Raw genomic sequence first — 25295 nt, 5'->3', positions numbered from 1 at the left:
TGTCTGCATGTTGATATCGTAAAATATCAGCTGCGAGACATAATATGAAGCTTTTTGTCGAGTAAGCGCAGCGAACGAGATCAAAAAGCCTTCATATTATGTCGAGCAGCTGATATTTTACAATATTAATATGCCGATAACCTGATAATCGATTTATCGGGCTGTATTTGCGTCTTTTGGAAGTATTGTCTTAGTTTCACCAGCAACCGGAAGTTGACTTGATAAGTTCGGGTCAAACTTATCAACGTCGGTTCAAACATTATGACTTCGCTGATATGTCCGGGTCAAAGTTATTAAGGCCAGGTCAACATATTTGACGTCACAAAGCCGTGATATGGAGTTTTATTAAGAGCTGAGCAGATTGATATAGACAGTTGGACGATCGATAATCAGTGATATCAACTTTTAGTTGTACAATGTTTGTCACATTTCAACAGTTGATTAATGTTATAAATAAAACTAACATGCTAAAAAATATAAATTAATTTATATATGTTGTAAGCATATTTTGGCCCAGCAGTTATATATAATAACCTCTTAATTTATTTTTTAGAAGAAGGTATTCATGCTCAAGGTTAAAGCAATTTTTGAGCCCTTACTGCTCTCAGTAAATTTATTATAACAATTCATTGTAAATCTCAATTACATTTATAGATTTAATGGGTACAATAAAGCAAAAAATATTGATGTTAAAATAATACAAAATATTTAAAAGTGAAGTGTTTTTCATATCTATCAATAGGAAAAGTAAATTGATTTTAAAGAGTATTGAACCAGCCAGGAACACTTCAATCACTTATAAATGAAGTCATCCAGTCAAAATGAAAAAAAAAATAATTTACAGATTTTTTTTTATCAATTTTGTTGAATATCAGCATGTTCCTGCAAAGAAGAAGAAATTCCCATTTTTGCAATTGTACTGTGCCTTAAGGAAGGCGCTGGAATGCTTATAAATATGATTTTGACATACTTGTAAATGTAAAATTAGTACAGGATATGCAATAAGTATGTCACTATAGACAGTGGAATACTTTTCAAAGTGATAATTTCCTAATGTTTCGATTCATCAGGATATTGCTCATGAACAAGTCATGCACGTTGATCTGTTTGTAAATAAATGAAGATATAAATAAACATGAAATGAACATTCTGTGACCTATATAAAAAAAAGTATTTTAATCTTCAAAGATGACAGGAACGTACTTTACATGTAAATTTCCCGCTACACTTTTATTTTTTAAACTTTTCTCTTTTGTCATGTCTATGCACTGAGTCATTGATACTCAAAATATATTCTCAATTTTTTGTACATTTTATCTATATATTTTTTTTCTTTTGTAAAATTGAAAATGGAAATGGGGAATGTGTCAAAGCGACAACAACCCAACTAAAGAGCAGATATCAGCCAAATGCCACCAAAGGGTCTTCAACACAGCAAGAACATCCGGCATCCAGAGGCAGGCTTACGCTGGACCCTAAACAAAACGTGCACTACATACATGAAAATGGACGTCACACTACACCCCAAAACATATATTGAACTAAAATTTAAAAAAAACAACATATAAGACCAATGAAGGCAAGAGGCTCCTGACTTGAGACAGGGGCAAAAAATGCGCACAAAATTGTTCATTTATATTCATAAGAAGAAAAAGAAAGAAACGAAACAATGTCACAAAATTTTCTAAATATACATGACCGTTTAGATTTAACTCACAGCTAACATTGCTAATCTTCCATTTTACATGTATCTCATCTGAACATACTAGTAGAGAATATAATATTATCTTGAAATCAGGGTAACAAGTTTCTTAAAGCCAGTGACTCTTTTTTACAAAAATGTTATGATTAGATTCATTACAAGTTAAACTGACATGTGAATTTCTTAGAAGTATTTTTATACGACCGCAAAAATTGAAATTTTTTGGTCGTATATTGGTATCACGTTGGCATCAGCGGCAGCTGCGGCGTCCAAAGACTATTGGTTTTCGCACTATAACTTTAGTTTAAGTAAATAGAAATCTATGAAATTTAAACACAAGGTTTATGACCATAAAAGGAAGGTTGGGATTGATTTTGGAAGTTTTGGTCCCAACAGTTTGGGAATTAGGACCAAAAAGGACCCCAAATAAGCATTTTCTTGGTTTTCGTACTATAACTTTAGTTTAAGTAAATAGAAATCTATGAAATTTTGATGCAAGGTTTATGACCACTTTAGGAAGGTTGGGATTGATTTTAGGAGTTTTGGTCCTAACAGTTTAGGAATAAGGGACCAAAAAAGGGCCCAAATAAGCATTATTCTTGGTTTTCACACAATAACTTTAGTATAAGTAAATAGAAATCAATGAAATTTAAACACAAGGTTTATGAACACAAAAGGAAGGTCAAGATTGATTTTGGGAGTTGAGGTCCCAACAGTTTAGGAATTAAAGGGATAATTCGCGATTTTTCACTTTTCATCTTATTATGTTCATAATACCATAAAAAACATATTCACTAAGTTTTATTTCGATATGAAAAGTAATAAAGGAGAAAATTGGGAATTATTAATTTTATTTTATCAAACTTCCTGACTTATGTGACGTAGTTTAAGTCTTTGAGCATGCCGGGAGTGAAATTAATCTCATTTAAGTCTTGTTCGTTAACCATCTAATAACGCTATTTAAAGCGCATCGACGACTTTTGGTGTAGCTATTAACCAACGAAAAGTAAGTGATAGCCATGCAACTTTTTAAATTAGATTGTAGGATTCATGTGTGGATTTTTTATACGAATTCTAGTAATTAAAGTAAATAATACAATAGAACATTTTTATGATTTTTTTTCTTCAAATACTTTAAACAAACATATGAAACTGACACAATCGATAGTGTATTAAAAAATACATGTTTGTATTCTGAACTTTTTGCTTCATTCCAGAAAACATTTTCACTTGCTTGTACTGTGGAAATTAAATGTGTATTAATTTGTGACACTTAGTGAATGTTGAATGGTAGTTAAACTCAAGGTAATTAAAAGATTAGTATTATGTAATTCTAATCTTTTGATCTTCATTCAGTGACACCTAGGCGTCACGGTTTAGCATTTCAGGTGTGAACAACATTTCGTATGAATGATATACAGGAGTCAGTTATAGTTATAGACATAGAAATGTAAGAAAAAGAATTAAAATGAATTTACGGGAGAAATAAGGTCGCACAATAACTGGATAGCTGTTGTATATTTTTATATATTTTGCATAAGCTCACTTTTAAATGAATTATGACTTCTGATTAGTTTTGTAACAATAAAATATTGAATTATTTTAATTGAATAAATTTATAAATAAAAATAGCCTTCTAAACACGAGTGTATGAACTAAAAATTGTACCTTTTTAAATTAAAATCGCCAACCTTTAATATTTCAAACAGATTGCAATTATATAATTTAGTCCATCCACAGCGATCTTTATTTACCTATTTAGGAATTAATGTTCTCGTCAAAATATTTTAAATCTCACAACGCATGCATGAATACTTCAGCTATTTGAAAAAAAAGATGTTTTAAAAATTTGACAGGAAATTTAAGGATCCTCTTGGAATGGAATCGAAAAATTACGAATAGAAATTTTTTTCAAGTAGGAAAAACGTCAACCAAATTTATTCATAATCGGGATCTTCTTTTCACAACGAATAATACTTTAGCTATTTGACCAACGATGTTTAAAAAAAAAAGACAACGAATTTAATGTCATCTTAATTTCCCTATTTTTGAATGTAATTATAAGTCTGTTCAACTGGCAAGAATACCCCTAAAGCAGACAAGCAGTTTATTCTTTAAATTGCTGTCATTGAATATCAAGAAAGAAAATAAATCCCGAAATCAATTTGAAACTTTAATACTCAAAATATTCACATCCCTTGGGGTTTATTAGTGTACGTCCAGTTGCATATGTTTTACATGAATGTCGGAACAATTGTGATGATGTCGAATTTCTTCCTTTATTGGAGAACGATCTTATTGATATATAAATTTGTGATTTTACTATGTTCATAACTTCGATGAACCGAAGCAAGTTATTATATCGACCTGTATTTAAATCAAATTGGTCCTCTTCTTGTTCTTCTTTTCAGTGGTATACAATAGTCTATCGAATTCGATGATTACATACTGTTGGCATTCGTAGACTAGTCTATTTACAAAACCGTTACCCCAATTTACACAAAATGTATGTTTCTTTCTTATGTTCAATGTATACATGTATATATTTTAAATTGCGATATAGCTCCGTAACTTTCTATCCAGGCGTAGAAATGAATCGTCGACAAGTGCGTACATTTTTTTTAAATCAATATTTCTGGTATGTTCCAATCTGTCCTTTACTATTGACAACGAGTTAGGGAGTATATATTACATTTTCCAAAATTAAACCTTGGAAAAAAAATTTAAATAGATTTTTATTTTATCAAATCTTTTTTTTTTGGTATTACAATGTATTCATATTTTTATAAATAATATTCTTTACACCAGTAATGTTATTTATAAACAAGCGTATGAGTTTAGTAATGACTAGTATATTATATCACTTTCGGACACGCAAGACAGAGATGTATATTATACACCTGATAGTTCAAAATGGAGAGTTATAAGTTATCGGCCGTGTACACTGATCAATACCTACAGAAGTGAAACGATGCATGAACTTGCAAGCCCGACAGGAAATCGCTTGAATACCTGGACGTGTCACCTCACACCCCTCACAATACCTTTGGGAGTAATACCTTTAGTCATCCTGGTGATCAGATGAGGGAAGATCCGAATTTATTTGAATAAAATTTATTACTTTAAAGAATCATAAACGAATTAGATTTACGAAAACAGTTTTCACGGAACACTTATTTATGATTTAAACTTTGACTTTTTAACTAATTCCAATATTAACAGTTAAAAAATAACAGACTATGGTTATTTAAAAAAAATAAGAACATTTTCCGTATCAAGTTAGTTTGTCAGATAAAACAACCGTACGATTGACAAGATATCGACACGCAATTACGACTACATCGGTTACTGTAGTTTTGGTCCTTTGTGGTTTATAGACATATCATGATTTTTAATCGGGGAAGACGACAAAATGGCGGAACGCAGAGAATTGATACTCTAAATTAAAAATCGATGGTGATCTCTTATCTAGCGGAATAAAACTTTAATATCTATAAATTTGAGCATTTCTATATAGAATGGACATAATATCAATTTTTGATTTTTTTGCGAAGTTTCCCTTTAAGGGCCAAAAAGGGGCCCAAATAAGCATTTTACTTGGTTTTTGCACCATAACTTAAGTTTAAGTAAATAGAAATCTATGAAATTTAAACACAAGGTTTATGACCTTAATAGGAAGGTTGGGATTGATTTTGGGAGTTTTGGTCCCAACAGTTTAGGAATATAAAGCTGTGCCCTGCAGAGTATCTGGTTAGCTATATAGTGTTGTTAGATTGTTTGTCATACTGATAAGTTCAATATGCAGTATTTCCTTATGCAAATTCATATTTCCAAGAAATGCTATATTTTGAGAGTGAATGTTGCATTTAGTTCCAAAGGTTGATATCATGAGTACATTTGTACTTCCTTACTTAATATTGAATGTTTTACAATATTTATAAAAAAAACTGTGCAAAAAATTCCAATTATTGATCTTGATTTTTGAACTTTGAAAAAAAAAAATAGATAATGAATTGTGGTCCAGTGTATTACAAATTGAGTTCACAATTTTATCCACAAAGTAATGCCAAACTGAAAAAAAATGAGGGGTTTCCTTATATTAATTAAAATGAAAAATAAGGATAAGAAGGTATTAATTTATTTTCAAGTGAACAGTTGTGAAATAGACAGACTTGCAAACGATTATGATAATTCATATGTATATTTCTACCTGTTTCTGAGTGAAACTTATAGTAAACTGTGGATCTGTTTATTTTCATTGGAACCAGTTATTGGTGGGTAATAAATTCTGTATACAAATGTAATATTATTTTTTTTATTTGTGGTTTTAATTATCTATAGAAAATATATGAAAATAAGTACATATACTTCACAACTAAAGAGGAATCCACAGTAAAAAATGTTTTAAGTTCCTGACAAGTGTATATATATGAAAGTTACTGACTATTCTTTTTCTACATTTATAGGTTACTTTTTTCCGCAACATGGTACAAAATAGTGAAGACGATTTGCCAGAAAGGAAACAGATTGAGGAAGCAATTAATGGATTACCACCATCGTTATGTAATTCCTCACAAACCAATCAATCAGGTACACCTGTTGGAACCCCTCCTGGTACACCATCAGGCCAAAGGAAAGGAGAGAAAAAGAAAGAAAAGGAGGCAGTTAAAGGTACATTTGGGAAAAGGTGGTAACATTAGACATTTTCAAGGCACTAGTCAAGTAATGCCTGGATGTTTAGGTGTTTTATAAGTGTTTTTTTGATTGTTAATAGTTAATCGAAGAAAAATGTACCTGCTTTGTTGTTTTCAATGCACATTTGGATTTCCCTTTCAATAAGAATGCTAAGAGTTTTTACATGAGTTAGTGATTTAAAACTTGAAAAAAAAATTAAACATTTTTTTGTAATGTTAATTTTTCTCTTATTATAAGACCAAATAGTAAATGTTTGTAACTTATTTTTAGCTAAAAAGAATAAAGATGAGATCAGTCCAACACAGGTTGAAGATGTTATTGTGATATCACTGGGAAATGATGTAGAATGTCCAGGCATGCTCTCGGAACAAAAAGTGTTGTCATGGGAACAAGAAAATAAACGCAGGAAGGTCACGTACCATGAAGGGATATCTAATTATGTTGCTAGTGCCGAACCTGGTGAAAAAAGAACAAGGTTTTCATTGTCACAAGACCAAGAATCCATTGGTAATAACAGAATATATATTTTCAATTCTATTTGAATATTATCAATCATTATTGACCATAAAAAAAAGAATGAAAGTTAATGCATCATTTCTACAGTGTATTTTGAGTTCCATGTTTTTTTTTGCAATTCTTCAACATCGTAATGCAGTGCTTGAGTTTTACTTTTATTTTTATATGAATAGATGTATAATTATAAGTAACAGTTTTTGATATTCAAATTTTACAAAAAAAAAATTTGGCTCTCAGATGAAGACTTTGTAAGTCAATTAAAAAAAAATGAATATATTTGTTATAGTAGTCGTATGCAGTGTATCCTAAACTCTATCTGACTGACAAAATGTCAGACACAAAATAGAACTATTAATTTTTTGAGTTGAATATATAGTAGAAAGTTCAAATCTCTTTTGGATATAAAAGCCATTCACGTAAACAATATAAAATTCGCAAGCTCGTGCAATATAAAATTCTGCTCGGGACAAAATTCCCCAATATTCATGCAATAACCCTATAATATAGATAAAAAGTGTCTATTTACAATTTTTTTAGTGTCATAAGATATTTCTTAATCTATGAAAAACACACGAAACAAACCAAACCATTTAAAAAAATTATTTGTGACTGGACATTTAGGAAACAATCAATTCCATCTTATAAATATAATAAACTAAGATAACGGAAACGAAAAATGCTTTTATATTTTCTGAAACTACAAACTAAAAATGTGACCATTACTTTGCTTTAGACTAAACGCATGAAACCCCCTCTTTTTTTGAGGATCAATGCCTTTGAATAGGGACATATGGTATGAACCCACCTTTTAAAAATGGCAGGATCTGCCCCTGAGATAATACCTTCCTATACTGTAAATTCAGAAATTATCGCGTGCATTTATTATTGCGATATTGTTATTTTAGACTAAAGTGCAAATTTTAATTTTGCAATATTGGTGAGACAAATCCTATTAACTTCATATAAAATTTATTAAAATGTGAGTTTAAGTTATTAAAAAATTATTGCATGAATTTCAGAATTTACAGAAATCAATTCATTATTTATTTGTCATTTCTTGTATATTCTAGGTAACACCAGTGACCTACAGGAGGCAATATCTGAGGGAGCATCTAGTCACTCTGTAGGGTCTGTAGACTTAGAAAATGATGATGACCCAGATGACAACTTCTCTGACATGATCTCAGCAAATGTCAGTGGGCGTGGCACACCTAATATCAGTGGAAGAGACACGCCCCCTTCTCCAGCTGGCAGTGTTGAGGCACCTGTCCATCAATTACAGCAAGAAGCTATTGAACCAATCCAGTTACCTGTAACTGTACCAAAGAAAAACAGGGAAGATGTGACAGAGAGATTTGGAAAATTTGAAATTAAAAATGAATTTCCTGGTAAGGAACATGGGAGTGTCTAAGTACAAGGCTTTCTTAAAATTATGTTTTTAAGATCTGGTATTTATAAGAATTGTGCAGGAAATGTATCATTGTTGGACTAAAAAAATTATTTTGAAGAGTTTTTGTTTCAAATTTACAAAATATAAGGATAAATTTGGTTGATATTCCAGTCTATAAGAATTAAATAATAAAAGATTTATTTATTATGATGACTTTGCTGTCTGTGATATCCAAAGTATACATTAGGCATACCAATAAATAAGTTTGTTACTATTAAATATAAGATAAATACAAGCAAATACTATAAACTAAAAAAAACAAATTTGCATGCATTTATTATTGATTGATGAAAAGGGGACAAGAACCTAAAATGTGAGATATATCATAAACATTAATTTAGTTTTAAAAGGCAAGTGTCTTTTTTTTTGGGCAAACTTTCCCCCTACTTTTTGCAATGATAAATACATTGCAAAAATTTATGAAATATACAGTATTGGATTCCATTATTTAAGATAAGAAAAGAATTGTTTGTTATTGCAGTGGATGAGACTAAGTCTACAGTAAGTGATACCTGGAGTACAGATGTACTAGCTAGTGACTCAGAACCTCCAGAACAAAACCAGTATGATAGACTAGAGGAGATAGGAGAAGAAATTGTTAGGCAGAGTTTACTGGCCAGAAATGAGGCAAGTAATACCAAAGTCATGAGGGATTTAAGAAAAAGTATTTTAGATTAAGAGCATCCAGTGGTTTAGGTATTTTGTCAGTATCTTAGTGTATGATTGATTCGGTTATTTCCAAAAAGGAGATGTGCACCAAAGATACAAGTAAAATATTGTTTCTTAAAAAAGATCAAATTTAGCTGATATGACATTCATCTTATGTAAAATTTGCATTTTGATCAAAGAAGATGTTAGGCAGAGTCTTGAATTCTGCGAAATTATGCGGAAGAATAGTTTCAGATTTACAAAAAGTAAATATTTGTTTTCAATTTTATCTCAAGCATTGACATCAAAAACAGAGCCTGTATTCAGTTTAAGAGCTATCTTAATTACAATGCTCGAGCAAACTCTTATACCAACAAAGCTTGCAAGCCTTCAAAACCTTTAAACTACAAGCATTAGGAAATAGCTCTAAGGACCTAATTCTTAAGGTTTTAAAATTTTTTATCTACCAACCTAAACAATCTTTGCTGTTTTCTTAGGGTACTTTTTGTATTTTGATATTTTTGAATATTGTAAGTTTTCAGTGTTTGACTTCAGTATATTTGTATCTCCTGCATGCAGAATTTTTCAGGGACATGTCATATTCACTGAAATCTGGGTATCAAGTATTTATATTAAATAACAATAGATTATAGGCATTTTTTTAATGTTTGATGAAAGTTACAATTTGTTGAATGTTACGATGGCTTACAAATTCATCAAATACTAGTGTAATGTTAAATGTTTAACAAAAATTGTATATATTTCAGCCATTATCAGAACTGTCAGAAACAGCAAGTGATGCTTGGAGTACAGATGTACTGGCCAGTGATAACGAAGAGAAACAAGCAGAAGAATTGTCAGAATTTGATCAGGTTATTTTTTTTTTACCAATTTCTGTTAAATGATGAGAATTTAAAGAGAAGTGGGGTATGTGTTAATGAGAAATAAACCCAAATGACATACGAAATGAAAAATAAAAAGAAATAGAGATTAACATAAGATCTTTAACAAATGTTTTGAATTTATCATTTACAATAAAAAGATCTGCCATCTACAACAAATATCCAAAAGAATTAAAATATAAAGATATGACAACCACTGACTGTTTTTATGGGGGTTAAACTAGCTTTTTTTTTTGCAAAGGACTATATGACTGGCTGTAAGGCATTTTTCATGATGTTTTTTTAATTTATCATTTAGTTCTAAAAAGGAATAAGCAGGAAAACATCTGTCAGAAGGGATGCGGTGTGGCCCTCCCAAGTGCAGACGGATTAGAATAAGTTGCTATTTCTTACTTTCAATGCACTAATATCAAATTTAAATTTAAATTTAAACTGCAGGTGATCATTAAAGGGGAAAACAGCTTGCAATGACAAAATTCCTGTCATATTTGTGTTATAATTATTTTTTGAACGAAAAAAATTATATGAGAAATGTTGTTTTCATGTAGCGGAATATTTGTATTATACAGGATGACATTGGCAGTGTGATGACTGATGTTTCTTCTGTCTCTGGTGACCATGGTAATATAGAAATACAAGAAGATACTCCCCTAGCCTCAGGTAATTCTTTTCCTACTCTTAGAATTCCATGAATAATGATTACAGTAATACATATCCTTCAAAATAAATAATGAGGTGATCAAATGAGTAGGATTTCAAACTTATTCTGCAAATGTCTGGTGGATTTAGTAGATAAAATTTTGACTTTGTTGAAAAAAACGACACTAGTCAGATCACAAGTGTTGTGAAATTTATAAGCTTTTTCAGGTATATCCTTTGTAATACATCCTATATTATTTAGCAATTTGTTCATATGCCTTTAATCAAGATTTGTGCATTGACTCCTGTTTTTCTTAATCACAGATTAGCAATATCTCTGAAAACAGTCAAATTAGTTCAATTTGACTTCAAGCATTATCTGCATAGTACTGCATTTATATAGACAATAACTGTTTAGTGTCTTTAAATATCAGCTGTATTTGTACGAGGCTAGGAAACAAGGTGTATGCAAGCTTTTAGCAATTTTTCTCATTTCAAATTTCGGATATAAAAAGAAAATTTCTTCAAACATTTTGTCGAGCCTGCAACTTTTGTTGCAGAAAGCTCGACATAGGGATAGTGATGCGGCTATGGCAGCAGTGTTAGCTAACTTCTTAAAAGCTTTATATTTTAGAAGGTAGAAGACTTGGATGCTTTATACTTTATTGTATATACTATATAGATGCCTCATGTTATGAACTTTCCGTCAGTCACATGTCCAATGTCCTTGACCTCATTTTCATGGTTCAGTGACTACTTAAAAAAAAAGTTAAGATTTTTTGTAATGTTAAATTCTCTCTTATTATAAGTAATTGGATAACTATATTTGGTATGTGTGTACCTTGCACGGTCCTCATGCCCGTCAGACAGTTTTCACTTGACCTCGACCTCATTTCATGCATGGATCAGTGAACAAGGTTAAGTTTTGGTGGTCAAGTCCATATCTCAGATACTATAAGCAATAGGTCTAATATATTCGGTGTATGGAAGGACTGTAAGGTGTACATGTCCAACTGGCAGGTGTCATCTGACCTTGACCTCATTTTCATGGTTCAGTGGTTATAGTTAAGTTTTTGAGTTTTGGTCTATTTTTTAAATACTATATGCATTAGGTCAACTATATTTGGTGTATGGAAATATTTTATGATCTATTTGTCTGTTACACAGGATTTATTTTACCTTGACCTCATTTTCATGGTCCATTGCTAAGTGAAGAGTGTTTGTGTTTTGGTCTATTTTTCTTAATTTATAAGCAATAAGTCAACTATATTTGTTGTATTGAAGAATTGTTAGCTGTACATGTCTACATGGCATGGCTCATCTGACTTGACCTCATTTTCATTTTTCATTGATCAATGTTTCGTTTTCTTGGTTAATGTTGAGTTTATGTGACAGTTGTAATAAAGCTTTATATTTAGGTCTGTCGACATAATATCAATGATTAGTAAAGAAGGCGAGACATTTCAGTGTGTGCACTCTTGTTTTGAGAGGATTAATATTCAACAGCATAGTGAATTGCTCAAAGGCAAAAAAATTTTAAGTTCATTAGACCACATTCATTCTGTGTCAGAAACCTATAGATGCTGTGTCAACTATTTAATCACAATCTAAATTCAGAGCTGAACCCAGCTTGAATGTTGTGTCCATACTTGCCCCAATCGTTCAGGGTTCAACCTCTGCGGTCGTATAAAGCTGCACCCTGCGGAGCATCTGGTTTTCATATTTGCTGATGTTCACTCCATATACAGCCTTATAATTGTTATTTACATAGATAAATGGAATATTTAGATCTGATATATTTCTTTTTTTTATATAGGTCAGGAAACCCCAGAAAACCAGTTGGAAAAGTTTGGTACAGCTGCCAATGGTGCCGCTTCAGTGCTAAGTAAACCAAACAAAAATAGTAACGAGGCTAATTTACCATCAGCCGAAGCCAGTGTTTCATTTGCCGATTTCCCAAATTATTTCCATGATAATGATAGCTACAGACATGGACCCAGTGACAGCAAGATAGGAAATACTGGAAGTTTTACGAGTAGATTTTTGAAAAAGAAGAGACCAAAAACTGTTCAGATGAATGTTGATAATGTCTTTGACGGGGAAGATAAAACCAATGACAGTGGCAATTCAAATAAATTGAGTCTTCCATCGACATCAAAACATACCAGATTCCAACAAAAACTAAAAAATGCTCCTGGAAATTTATCATTTGCCGTCCCTGAAACCAGTGTTAGAAATGTACAATCTGAAAATTTTGGGTCATCAAATGGCGATTTAGTAAAAACATCGACAGGCCAAGGTGCTCGTCCAAAAGTTCAACAAAGAGCCACATATCCATTGTTTGACAATCCGAGTGCTTCTGGTGAGGTTCTACCAGTAGAGAGACGAGGAAAAATATCCAATTTAGAAGCAAATTCTGTTGATTCAGGAATAGGTACACCTCGGTCAGACTCTGGTATAGATGGCAATTCTAGATCAGAGGTTGCCTCGCTAAGTGAACAAACTGGCAATTTAAAGATCAGTGAACAACAAAACATAAAGTTTGATGCCAATAGGCTTTCGTTAGCCCTCAGTATGTTTGATCCCGTGTCCAATGAGAATGCAGAGGAAGATCAGACGCTGATTAGTCTTGATGCTACGGAAACAAACAACACTGACATTATGCGATCGGTACTCGACAAGAGGAGTAGTTCTAACAAAGATAAAAGAGAAACAGTTATTATTGATGATACAATGTTCCCTATTCCAAGTAAGAGCGCTAACTCTGTGGACCTTCTTGCAGCCAACGATTTCAATGATGATAGTAGTAGTGCTGGTTCTGGGAACTCGGGAGATGATGTACCATTCGCTAAGTCATCAAGATCGGCAAGCTTTGATAACATTTCACAGAAATCAGAAGAAAAGGTTTGTATTAACTTTCCAATAGAAATGATTAAGAGGGCCGAAAAATTAAGTAGAATTTAAGAATTTCACGAATTCATGCTGAAAATCATCATGCAAACAAAAAAAAATACTTATTATTCATTGGATACCAAATTTTGTGGATTTCAAGGGTAAACAAGACATAATCTACTTAATTTTAATGTTCAACAAAGCATAAATTTGTTATAGATGTTATAGGCTGCTATGAACATGATGAACGCTATGGCAAAAGCTTGAAATCAAATGTCCACAAAATATATAAATTTCCCTCGATCCATGAAATTGATATTCACAAAAATAAATGAATCCATAGTAATTTCATTATTATATTGCTGCTAAAATTCAAAATAACATTTAAGGTGGTACCTAACACTACAGGGAGATAACTCTGTAAAGTCATCTAAACGTTTTCATTACGTTGTGTTATAAATGGAATATTAAGCTTCTCAGTGATCAAAATTGGTGTTTGTCAAACTGCTATATAACCAGTGTAATTTTTTTGATAAAATGGTTGGTTCAAAATTTTTGAAATTTTTATATTTTTGTTAAAGGGTCAAAGTAAATACTTTGTCAAAATTTTAGGAAAATTAAACGAGCCAAATTAATTTTAGTGAAAGTGTTGGGTACCACCTTAAATATAAAGAGTACATTTAAGGTAAGAATTTTTAATGATACTTTGAAATCATAGAAATATAGGGCGCCATCTATGTGATACATATAAGCTTTTGAAAACCTACAATCTGACAATTGTTTGAAAGAATGCTTCTAGATTTTACATTTGGAATTCTGTGTGGATTGAATATTGATATGGTTGAAGAATCATGTGATATACATGTACATGTATAAAATAATCAATATAAACAATATCAACTTAAGGCAAAGCTGCATACAAAAGAGCTATCAAAATTTCAAATTTAACTCTTTTTTTCAAACATTAACCTGTGTCAACTTTTGCAATAATAAAAACATCTAAAAAATTTATAAATTTACAGTTTAAATGAAAAAATCAAGAATTTGATGATATTTTTTCAAGAGTATATTTTAGATTAAGATATATATGAATCTTCAAAACATGTTTAGAAATGATGATGAAGGAAGGTTTTTAACAACCTTGACTGGCTATAACTAAGAAAAGATTAACAAGATATGCTTTGTATGTATAAAAAAATGGGCTTTTCAGTTTTAAAATATATTTTAGGCAGGGGAGGCACTTTTAAAATTGGGTAACCACCAATAGAGACATTTATAATTTCACTTAAATTTTCACTGTTCTTGACACCAACAGAACGTTAAGGTATCAAAAAGCCTATGTATAACAAGGTGACATTTTCATTTGTTAGGGCACTGTTGATGCTGCTGACTCAGAAGATGTAGGTAGAACTCCAACCAAAAGTAGAAGTTTGTTTAAATCTTTCAAAGAGAAAGTAACTAGAAGTGGTAAGAACTTGAACCATAATGGTGATGTTTGGAATTGTCCACGAAAATAGTTTTAAAAAAAGCTGTAAAATTTTTAGATTCAAGTTTTTAAGTTTTATTATGAAAAAAAATAGTTTCAAAACTAATAGACAGTAATGACAGTACATATATTGGTAAAAAGAAAGAAAACTTTATAATATGCTGATTGTGATGGAAGAAACTCTATCATAATCTTATAACAGCTGTGTGCATTTGTAAACATTTTAATTCATGTTGAGGAACAATGTTTACATATTCTTTAGCAACTTCTTTTCTTACAAAAAATAAATAAGAGAAAAAAAAATTAAGTGTGTAAAAATAAGCATCTGATTTAGTTCAAATTTGCTTTAGAAAGTTACACATCAAAATGTAAACATACAAGTTTCATACACAAGACGAGTACTCTAAAAATCACTTTTTTACCAAGCAAATCAAAATTATGAAAAAAATATCTTAAAAGACCTCAAGATTGACAACTATTGTATATTATTAAATAAAAGGATACATTCATCTATCACAAAAGATAAGTATATATCTTGTGTACAAGTTGTAATGTTGTACAAATTATAATTTGTACAGAATTTTTTGTACAAGTTATCAGTGTTTCATGAACCGCTCAACACAACTGTATGATGCAAGCACACAGTCTTTTGTTTTGCTTATTTCTGTGAATTTTCCACAACTACATGATACAGTCTATACTGAGCATCGATGCAGAAAAACATTTTAAGATCACGAAAAGACTTTTTATGGATATGATTTTGGTATAATGAGAAAAATAGAATTAGAATTTAAACCATTCGGTTATCCTCATTTCCAATTTGGGGACAATGAGAATAGAACTAAATGTTAAGTTGAAGTATATAAATTTGAATTTAAGACAGTGAACTGATATATTTTAAAAGATAAACTTTTATCACTTGTTGCAAGAAGGTAGATGTAAAAATACTTATAACTTATAACCCTGTACAAATTATAATTGTACAAAATTACATCTTGTACACAACATATTCATGAAAAGTTATGGTATTTATCATGTTATTGAAATAATGCTTTAAAATATTTTCTAGAAATATTCTACCTTGATATGTGATTCAAAAGATATTTTTATGTTAATAATATACTAAATATCTTTATCAGATGTGTCGCCTTTGTATTAAGTTTGTTTCATCAATTTTGATCAGTTTGATTCATGTAATTTGATTTCAGGAAAGAAGAACAAAGATAACAAAGATAAGATTGTGAGAAATGAATCATTTGGTAAGTTACATATAAGTACATAACACTCAAACTTTTAACTAATTGTATGTACCAAACAGAAAACAAAATATACTATGGTTTAATTTATTTTCATTGGTACAAATTTTTCATGGACTAAGGAAAACTAACATGTTCGTGGATATTTTAATTCATACTTTGCTGAAGTCAGCATATAAGCCTGTAGAAAATTTGTTTTTGGTTGAATACTAATGCTGAGTTCACACGTAATTCGAATTCGATTCGCATTAACTAATTTGAATTTGTTTAATTCGCATTCGAAACGTTTTACGTCCTAACGTCAATTCTAATTCGAATTACAATGCGCGTCAAATTCGTTTTACTGTCCAAACGACGTTAACTTTTAATTTGTATTCACTAAAGCGTATTTCTAATGCGAATTAGATAATACGAAACAATTTGAATTAAAAAAGAAGAGTGTGTGAACGCGATTTGCGAATTCGATTCGCATTTGATTCAAATTCAATTCAAATTAAATGTACGTGTGAACGAGGCATAAATTTGGTGGTTAACCTGTACCCACAAAATCTACGAAAATTGGTATCCAACATATAACAATGAGTCCACAGTAAACAGCAACAAAAGACAACCAACTTGATTAGGAAGAATCATTGGAGCGCTGTTATCTTTCTTTATTGGAAAAGGAAAAAAATATGTTTAGAAAGCTTCCTTGTGTTCCTTAGAAATGATATACTAAAAGTTAATTGAATCTATAATAAAATGTTTCAGATTCTATAGCCAGTAGTAGTTTACCTACCAATGACACACCTCTGAAACCTGATAGTTCAAAAGAAGGTAAGAAGTACCATCAACACATAGGTATAAATGGAATAAAATTAAGAATGGAAATGGGGAATGTGCCAAACAGACAACAACCCGACCATAGAGCAGATAACAGCAGAAGGTCACCAACAAGTCTTCAATATAACGAGAAATTCTCACACCCGGAGGCGTCCTTCAGCTCGCCCCTAAACAAATATATACTAGTTCAGTGATAATGAACACCATACTAAACTCCAAATTGTACACAAGAAACTAAAAGCTAAAATAATACAAGACTAACAAAGGCCAGAGGCTCCTGACTTGGGACAGGCACAAAAATGCACCATGTAAAAAAATTGGGTTAAACATGTTTGTGAGATCTCAACCCCCTCCCCCTATACCTAGTCAATGCAGAAACTAGTTGGGTATCATACCTGTCAACTCACCCGTTTTTTGCGGGTGACACCCGTTATTTTCACCTCTCACCCGGGAGTTTTTCTTTACCCGGCGGGTCCCGGGAATTTCTAACATTACCCGTTTCACCCGGATTTCTGACCGGAATTGTTTCCGGTATTTAGAAGTAATACGACCTTCGGTTTTATCGGTCTTTTTCAATGTAACCAAAAGTCAAAATGTAGGACTGTTTACCTGAGCTACGTAACGATATGAAGAGACAACAAAGCTACAAGATGAGTTCAGTGACTATCAGTTGACCCCATTAGATGAACTTCCACTTTGCACTTCCCCTGAAACTGACATTGGTACATTTTGGGGAGAAATGTCCAAGTTGCATGACATTTTTATTAACAAGCCAAGATTTTTTGTTTTGTCAAAACTTGCTAAAACATTACTCGTTTTGCCAAACAGCAATGCAGACAGTGAGAGGGCATTTTCTTTAGTAAAGAAAATAGCTACAGAGTTTAGGGCTGATCTTAATAAGGATACACTGTGTGCTCTTCTTTCTTGTAAAATGAATAAACATTTGCATTGCTATGAACTGAAACCAAGTGCAGTTCTTTTAAAGAATGCCAAGTCTGCTACTATGGAATATAACAATAGTCTGAAATAAACTTGTATACATGTTCTAACTGTTTCATATACATATTGACTATATAAATTATATGTAAACATATTTTTGTTCTTCAATTGAGCCCGCAAAATGTCGTACGCGTTGTGACCTGAGATTTTTTTTCTCAATGCAGGTCATGACCTGACTTTTCATTTTCAGAGGTTGACAGGTATGGGGTATTGTTTTCTTCTTTTCACTTGATATTGTTCTCTATAATAAATTAAAACACAGAATAAAACACTCCAGGAAATAAATATTGCAATCATAAAATCTGTAATACATGTAATATAAATGAGTAAAACTGGTCAAAAAGTAAAATCACCAGAACTCTGAGGAAAATTCAAAACATAAAACCCTAATCAAATGGTAAAATCTAAAACTCAAACATATCAAACAAATGGATAACAAGTGTCATATTCTCATGCAAAAAATGGTAGATTAAACCTGGTTTTACAGCTAGCTAAACCTCTCACTTATATGACAGTCGCTTAAAATTCCATTATATTGACAACCATGTGTGAACAAAACAAATAGACACAATAGGTAAAAATGGTGAAAATTGTTGTAGACCTTTCTTTCTCTCTATGTAATGAAGGAGCAGAAGAACTATGCTTTTGCCTATCCTTTTGTCAATAGGTCTGTCATTCTTTGTGTTCTTGCCCAGTTTTTCAAATCTCCTTCAATATAAAGTCCTTTGAAATATAAAACACTGAAAATTTCATTGAAACTTGTGACTGTATTACTTCCATTATTTATTGATTTATTACTAACTTGATATGTTGATCTTTCAGAAACATCAGATGACATATTAGAAAAATATAGACCAAAGCCAGCCAGTAACATTTCAAATTCAGCCGAAGCTTGCCAAGTGGAGGTACCACCACAACCAACAAAACGTCCATCAATTAAAGAAGAAACAAGTAGTCAACCGTACTACGATCCAAATAATCTAGAAAACTGTGTTTTATTTTTAGATGCTAAACGTAAATTACGCTTGGTTTTGAGTAACTGTGATTGTGATATAGGACAGAATGTTTTAGATTTCGGTTTTTCCTATGTCCCTTCTAGTCCTAAGGAAGTTGATACTCATAGAGACAATAATGAGCTGTTGTTATTATTACGGAGTCAGTTAGCAGAGGCTATTAACTTACAGAACAAAGAGGCAATAGCCCAGCTACATGAAGCCATTAGATGTATTAAATTGTTTGATTCGAAAGGGTATGTAGGATAAGATGAAGGAATAGTTTGTGTAATATGAACAGCAAGCAACCCTACCCTAAAATTATCAGAATTATATTTATTCAATTGGAAAAGACATCTCATAGCAGAATATGTTTATTGGGAATATTGTTATTATATAATATTGATTTAAGATGTTAAATCAGGGCAGTTTTGGCAGTTCCTATATATAGTTTTTTCAGCAGAAGGCATTGTTTGAAAATAAAATTGAGAATGGAAATGGGAAATGTGTCAAAGAGACAACAATCTGACCATAGAGCAGATATTGAACAGCTTAAGCCACCCCTGGGACTTCAATGCAGCGAGAAAATACCACTCTTGAAGGCATGCTTCAGCTGGCCCCTAAACAAAAATGTGTACTAGTTCAGTGATAATGGATGTTATACTAAACTTCAAAATATATTATGAAACTAAAGTTAAAAATCATGTAAGACTAACAAAGGCTATTGGCTTCTGACTTGGGACAGGAGCAATAATGTGGCAGGGTTAAACACATCTACCAAATGTTTAAGAATATTATCTTTACTTGGAAATCTGTCTTTTTATAACTTGAGAAAATGATTGCAAAATAAGTTGGTTCAAAGTATTTAATGATAGAACTTAGCAATTTGAAAACTTGTTTAAACCTGAATGATATTTAGTGTAACATGAAATATTAATTATACATTTCAGGTGTAAGAAGTTGGTAAATGCTTTGAAAGATGAATACCAGACAAGGACAGCATATATATCTTATTTAATAAGATGTCAGCAAGGCCTCTTGGCTACTCAGTCTTATGTACAACGCTTGTTAAGTCGTGTACAAAGGTAAGTACAAATAAGAGAGAAATATACTTGAAAGGGCTATATAGTACTGTTGTATAGAAGCCCATGAATATATTCTTAAAATGTCAACATAAGAAAAGCAAGCAAAAAAACTCAACAAAAAACAAAAATAAAAAAACTTGAGCTGCCAGAAAATAGATATTAAGGCAATTAAGACTTTATATTCAGGATTTTTTTTTTCTGGGGTGAACTTGAAAAGATTTACAATTTTAAGACTCTTTTTCCAATTAATTATGATAATTTTATTCACAACGTTGATTAAACAGGGTTGTATTAGGGTCTGAGTGTTCATTCATTTGTTCATCAAACTTATGGTTTACGAATTAAAAAGAAATTTTGATTGAAATATTTATATCTTACCCTTTCATATACACTTGTGATAAAGTCAATAGAACACTTGTTTTATTGCAAATAAAATTTTGAAATTCTATAGAGCAAGTAAATTATTTATTTACGTATTGTTTGAATTTGTTTCAGAGACAAAACTGTGTGCAATAAACATCTAGTGAATGTATGTGTTAGACTGTTTATTGAAACAAAGGAAGGTTATGTCGTCAATTTTATACAAGATTTCCAGAAATTAACAGTCTCAGATGAAAAGGTATGATCACATATATAAGATTACTCTGCTAAGATGTTTTACAGTAATAACTACTCATCTATTAACAAGTTTTTTTTCAAGTGATCATATTTAGATTATTGTTTTATAACTTTTTTTCAGGAATGTATATGTTTGTAAGAAGAGATTTCATTCTTAATATTAAGCAAATTTGCATGGCATGTTAACATTTTCATCTAGGAAAAAAAAGTAGTTAAGGAAAATATAAATCCTAAATAAGCCATACAAACAGATCATGTCAAAGTTCAATTAATGGAAGCAAATATATCCATTGAAGGAGTAAAATATTGAATAAATTGGACTTAAGAAGTCGGAAATTTACAAAAAAATATGAGAAATGCTTAAATGCTCATTACTATTGGCTAGCACAAATAACCACTGAAAATATACAGAAAAAGGATATATGATAATTAGAGTACAAAAATGTAAAAACACAATTACAAATGTATAGCAATTTGATAAAAGTACCTCCCAAATCTAGAAACATTTGATTCCCCAAGAACCTTTACACTATTGAAAGATTTGGTCAATTTTAGAAAGTAGATAACCTTGAAAACAGACTAATTTATATATATTCACTTGCTGTAGTTGTGTTTTTGTTTAACTATTACAGACTGATTTGGTAGAAAGATTCTTACAATTTCTGTATCAACAAATGACAAATAATCCTATATGGCAAGGTTAGTATGTAAATATCATGTATATATTTACGTTGTCATAAAGTTACCATTAGAGTACGTTTGTTTTATATTTTTTTCTGTCTATTGATTTGAGACAAAGACAAATAATCCTATATGGCAAGGTTAGTATGTAAATATCATGTATATATTTACGTTGTCATAAAGTTACCATTAGAGTTAGTTTGTTTTATATTTTTTTCTGTCTATTGATTTGAGACAAAGACAAATAATCCTATATGGCAAGGTTAGTATGTAAATATCATGTATATATTTACGTTGTCATAAAGTTACCATTAGAGTATGTTTGTTTTATATTTTTTTGCTGTCTATTGATTTGAGACAAAGACAAATAATCCTATATGGCAAGGTTAGTATGTAAATATCATGTATATATTTACGTTGTCAAAGAATCAGTTACCATTAGAGTAAGTTTGTTTTATATTTTTTTGCTGTCTATTGATTTGAGACCAAAGACAAATAATCCTATATGGCAAGGTTAGTATGTAAATATCATGTATATATTTACGTTGTCAAAGAATCAGTTACCATTAGAGTAAGTTTGTTTTATATTTTTTTGCTGTCTATTGATTTGAGACCAAAGACAAATAATCCTATATGGCAAGGTTAGTATGTAAATATCATGTATATATTTACGTTGTCAAAGAATCAGTTACCATTAGAGTAAGTTTGTTTTATATTTTTTTGCTGTCTATTGATTTGAGACAAAGACAAATAATCCTATATGGCAAGGTTAGTATGTAAATATCATGTATATATTTACGTTGTCAAAGAATCAGTTACCATTAGAGTAAGTTTGTTTTATATTTTTTTGCTGTCTATTGATTTGAGACAAAGACAAATAATCCTATATGGCAAGGTTAGTATGTAAATATCATGTATATATTTATGTTGTCATAAAGTTACCATTAGAGTTAGTTTGTTTTATATTTTTTTGCTGTCTTGATTTGAGACAAAGACAAATAATCTGTAGAATGAGCATGGTAATACATATTTTTTAAATCAATTCAATGCATAAAAGTTGATTTGAAAAGAAACTAAATCGGAAGTCGATGCAAAACATTGAAATGATGCGTAGATCAATATTTTTGACAGCTGATAGATTTATAATTTACATAATTTACATTGTCTGCATGGTTGAACAAGCCAATGAACAATCTTGAGACATTTGTGAAATTGAAAAGTAAAAATTGTTTGCAAACTATTTTTTAAATACAAATGCTTGACTGTACCTTAGATGGAATGAATATAAATCCAAATTAAATTATTAAAACCAGAATAATCCAGAAATTAAATGAATTCCTTGATCATATGTTTTCTTTTGTTGACAAACATGTCAGTGATAATTTAAGGCGGGAAAAATACTTAAGGAAACACCTAAATAACTAAAAATCACCAGACAAATTCTGTAACTGAGTTTATTATTAAATAGACCATTCATATTTAAAAAAAATTAATAAAACCCTACCTATCGCCCCAATCTTTTTGATTGGAACATTTTTTTCAAAGTGGCCCCGCATCAAAAATATGATATAGCCAGAAAGAAGTCTGTTACATGTATATATTTTGAACAATAACTATTAAGGGGGTCATAATTTTTATTGATATAATAAAAACTTCCAACCTAACATGCATCGTTCGAGTTGTATTTCGTCATATTTCATTATATTATGACACAAAAAATTACATTCATCCTGGACTCATCAAAATCTTTTGGGACTCACCATTTCTAAAAGTGATGAGTCCCAGGACTCACCATGAAAAATTCCTAATGAGAACCCTGTTTATACTATGGAAAAGCAAACCCTACTCTTGTGCTAGTTGCCAGATGCTCTTACATACAGACACATTGCATTGTCAACTAAGATACTCATATATACAATACAAATAAAAATTTCTTTTATGCTAGGTACAAATGTACCACACATTTAGTTACTTGTATCAAAAATAATTGTATCAAAACTATTTTTATGCCCCACCTACGATAGTAGAGGGGCATTATGTTTTCTGGTCTGTGCCTCCGTTCGTCCTTCCGGTTAAAGTTTTTGGTCGAGGTAGTTTTTGATGAAGCTGAAGTCCAATCAACTTGAAACTTAATACACATGTTCCCCATGATATGATCTTTCTAATTTTAATGCTAAATTATAGTTTTGACCCCAATTTCTTAGTCCACTGAACATAGAAAATGATAGTGCAAAGTTCAGGTTGAAGTTTTTGGTCAAGGTAGTTTTTGATGAAGTTAAAGTTACATCAACTTGAAACTTAGTACACATGTTCCCTATGATATGATCTTTCTAATTTTAATTCCAAATTAAAGTTTTGACCCCAATTTCATGGTCCACTGAACATAGAAAATGATAGTGGGAGTGGGGCATCCGTGTACTATGGACACATTCTTGTTGATTTTATATTGTTTATGACTGTATGATGATTTATTTTAGCATCTACAGAAAACCAAATGGATGATGCCAGGTTATCTATAGAAAGATATATTATGAGTAGGATATACACACATGCTATGTTCCCTAACGGTGACGGTGACATATTGAGAGATCAGTAAGTTAATCTTGTATTATTATCCTTCATAAATTTTTTTAGATTTAAGTAAAAATTTTGAAGTGTCAACACATTTTATATACACACACTCTAAAAAGTGAAGTCTGTTTTGCAATACCCTTATCTGTCACATTCTGTCTCAGAAAATGATTTAAACAGAGTTACTACGTATGAGCACTTATGCAATCTATCATATTCCAATTTGTCTCTCCTGTCCCAAATTTCTCTTCACTCGTTGCCTTGTGTCGTCGTTTTTAATAAACATTAAAAAGATAGACTGAAATTACAGACAACAAATTTTATCAGCCTGAAGCAAATAAAAATTAATTAGAACTGGTTTAGATACATTTAGAATAAAAAAATCAGATAGATAAGACAGCAAAATTCCTCAAACGTGTATAATGTGTATTAATGTTGGTATGTTTTATTTTTAGAATTCTTCACCAGCACATAAAGAAGTTAGCCCAAATTATAACTCCTAACCACAAACATTTACAAATTCCTAAAATGTATCAATTTGAATGTCCATGGACAGCAGCACAAAGAGAAATCTATATGATAAATGCTTACAAGGTTTGTTTAAGACAATTAAATTGTTTTTGATATTCTTAATTATAATTATTTCCCTTTTCCACCATGTTGTAGGTTGACATGAACAAATATTTTCTAAAATAAACCAAATTCAACTGATTTATACTGGTTACTAGACAAAAGGAAAAGTTGTCTTCTCAACAATTAATTTGATTGAGCCTTGTATAATTCATCAAATAAATCAATCAGTATACATGCCAAGGGAAATAACTCCAATTGAAATAACGTAATATCCATATCGATCTATAGGAATTATTTTTGTTATTTTAATTAATTGCACTTAATTTAACCTTTTCCATGCTTATATTTCAATTTTTTGTCGTGCTGGGATCAGTCCCTTGATGTTTCCTGTGTCCCATTGTTTTGTGATACCACATTGTTACACAACATCAAGCAGATATTGTTAAAATTGGACTATGCAATGATTAATAAACACAATTTTGATGTATAGATAAACATAAGTGAAAATGGTGTTATAAGGATACCCTCATGTTATATATAGTGTCTGAACAGAGCTACTTCATATTTGATCAGCATTTCATCAGTGATGAGTTACAACTTGTGTATGCTTTTCAGATCTGTTAGACATCTATTATCTTATTCTTATACTTTGAATTATGAGCGGCTATGCTTAGAATGTGAACACTTCTTATCTTGTGTTTGTTAAAGATGTAGTTTCTTTCTCTAACTATGTCTGTCTCTCAGTGTTATAAAAAATAATTTTCAAGT

At 30.9% G+C, this 25295-nt stretch overlaps 1 protein-coding gene across 1 annotated transcript in view; it reads left to right on the top strand.

Annotated features, from left to right (window-relative positions):
* The window catches only part of LOC143063848 (GTPase-activating protein and VPS9 domain-containing protein 1-like), a 40975-nt gene that overhangs the window by 10591 nt on the left and 5089 nt on the right, over nt 1–25295 (top strand). Inside the window, exons 4-19 of the mRNA XM_076236257.1 lie at nt 6169–6373; nt 6668–6904; nt 7984–8301; nt 8845–8990; nt 9779–9883; nt 10483–10573; nt 12369–13456; nt 14815–14911; nt 16139–16189; nt 16937–17002; nt 18830–19256; nt 19950–20084; nt 20580–20703; nt 21335–21401; nt 23861–23975; nt 24410–24548. Coding sequence (XP_076092372.1) covers nt 6169–6373; nt 6668–6904; nt 7984–8301; nt 8845–8990; nt 9779–9883; nt 10483–10573; nt 12369–13456; nt 14815–14911; nt 16139–16189; nt 16937–17002; nt 18830–19256; nt 19950–20084; nt 20580–20703; nt 21335–21401; nt 23861–23975; nt 24410–24548 — 3411 coding nt within the window. The remainder of the gene's footprint in view (nt 1–6168; nt 6374–6667; nt 6905–7983; nt 8302–8844; nt 8991–9778; nt 9884–10482; nt 10574–12368; nt 13457–14814; nt 14912–16138; nt 16190–16936; nt 17003–18829; nt 19257–19949; nt 20085–20579; nt 20704–21334; nt 21402–23860; nt 23976–24409; nt 24549–25295) is intronic.

The sequence above is a fragment of the Mytilus galloprovincialis genome, chromosome 2, assembly GCF_965363235.1.
Source record: "Mytilus galloprovincialis chromosome 2, xbMytGall1.hap1.1, whole genome shotgun sequence".
Classification (NCBI taxonomy): domain Eukaryota; kingdom Metazoa; phylum Mollusca; class Bivalvia; order Mytilida; family Mytilidae; genus Mytilus; species Mytilus galloprovincialis.
This window is presented reverse-complemented; position numbering and strand designations above follow the sequence as displayed.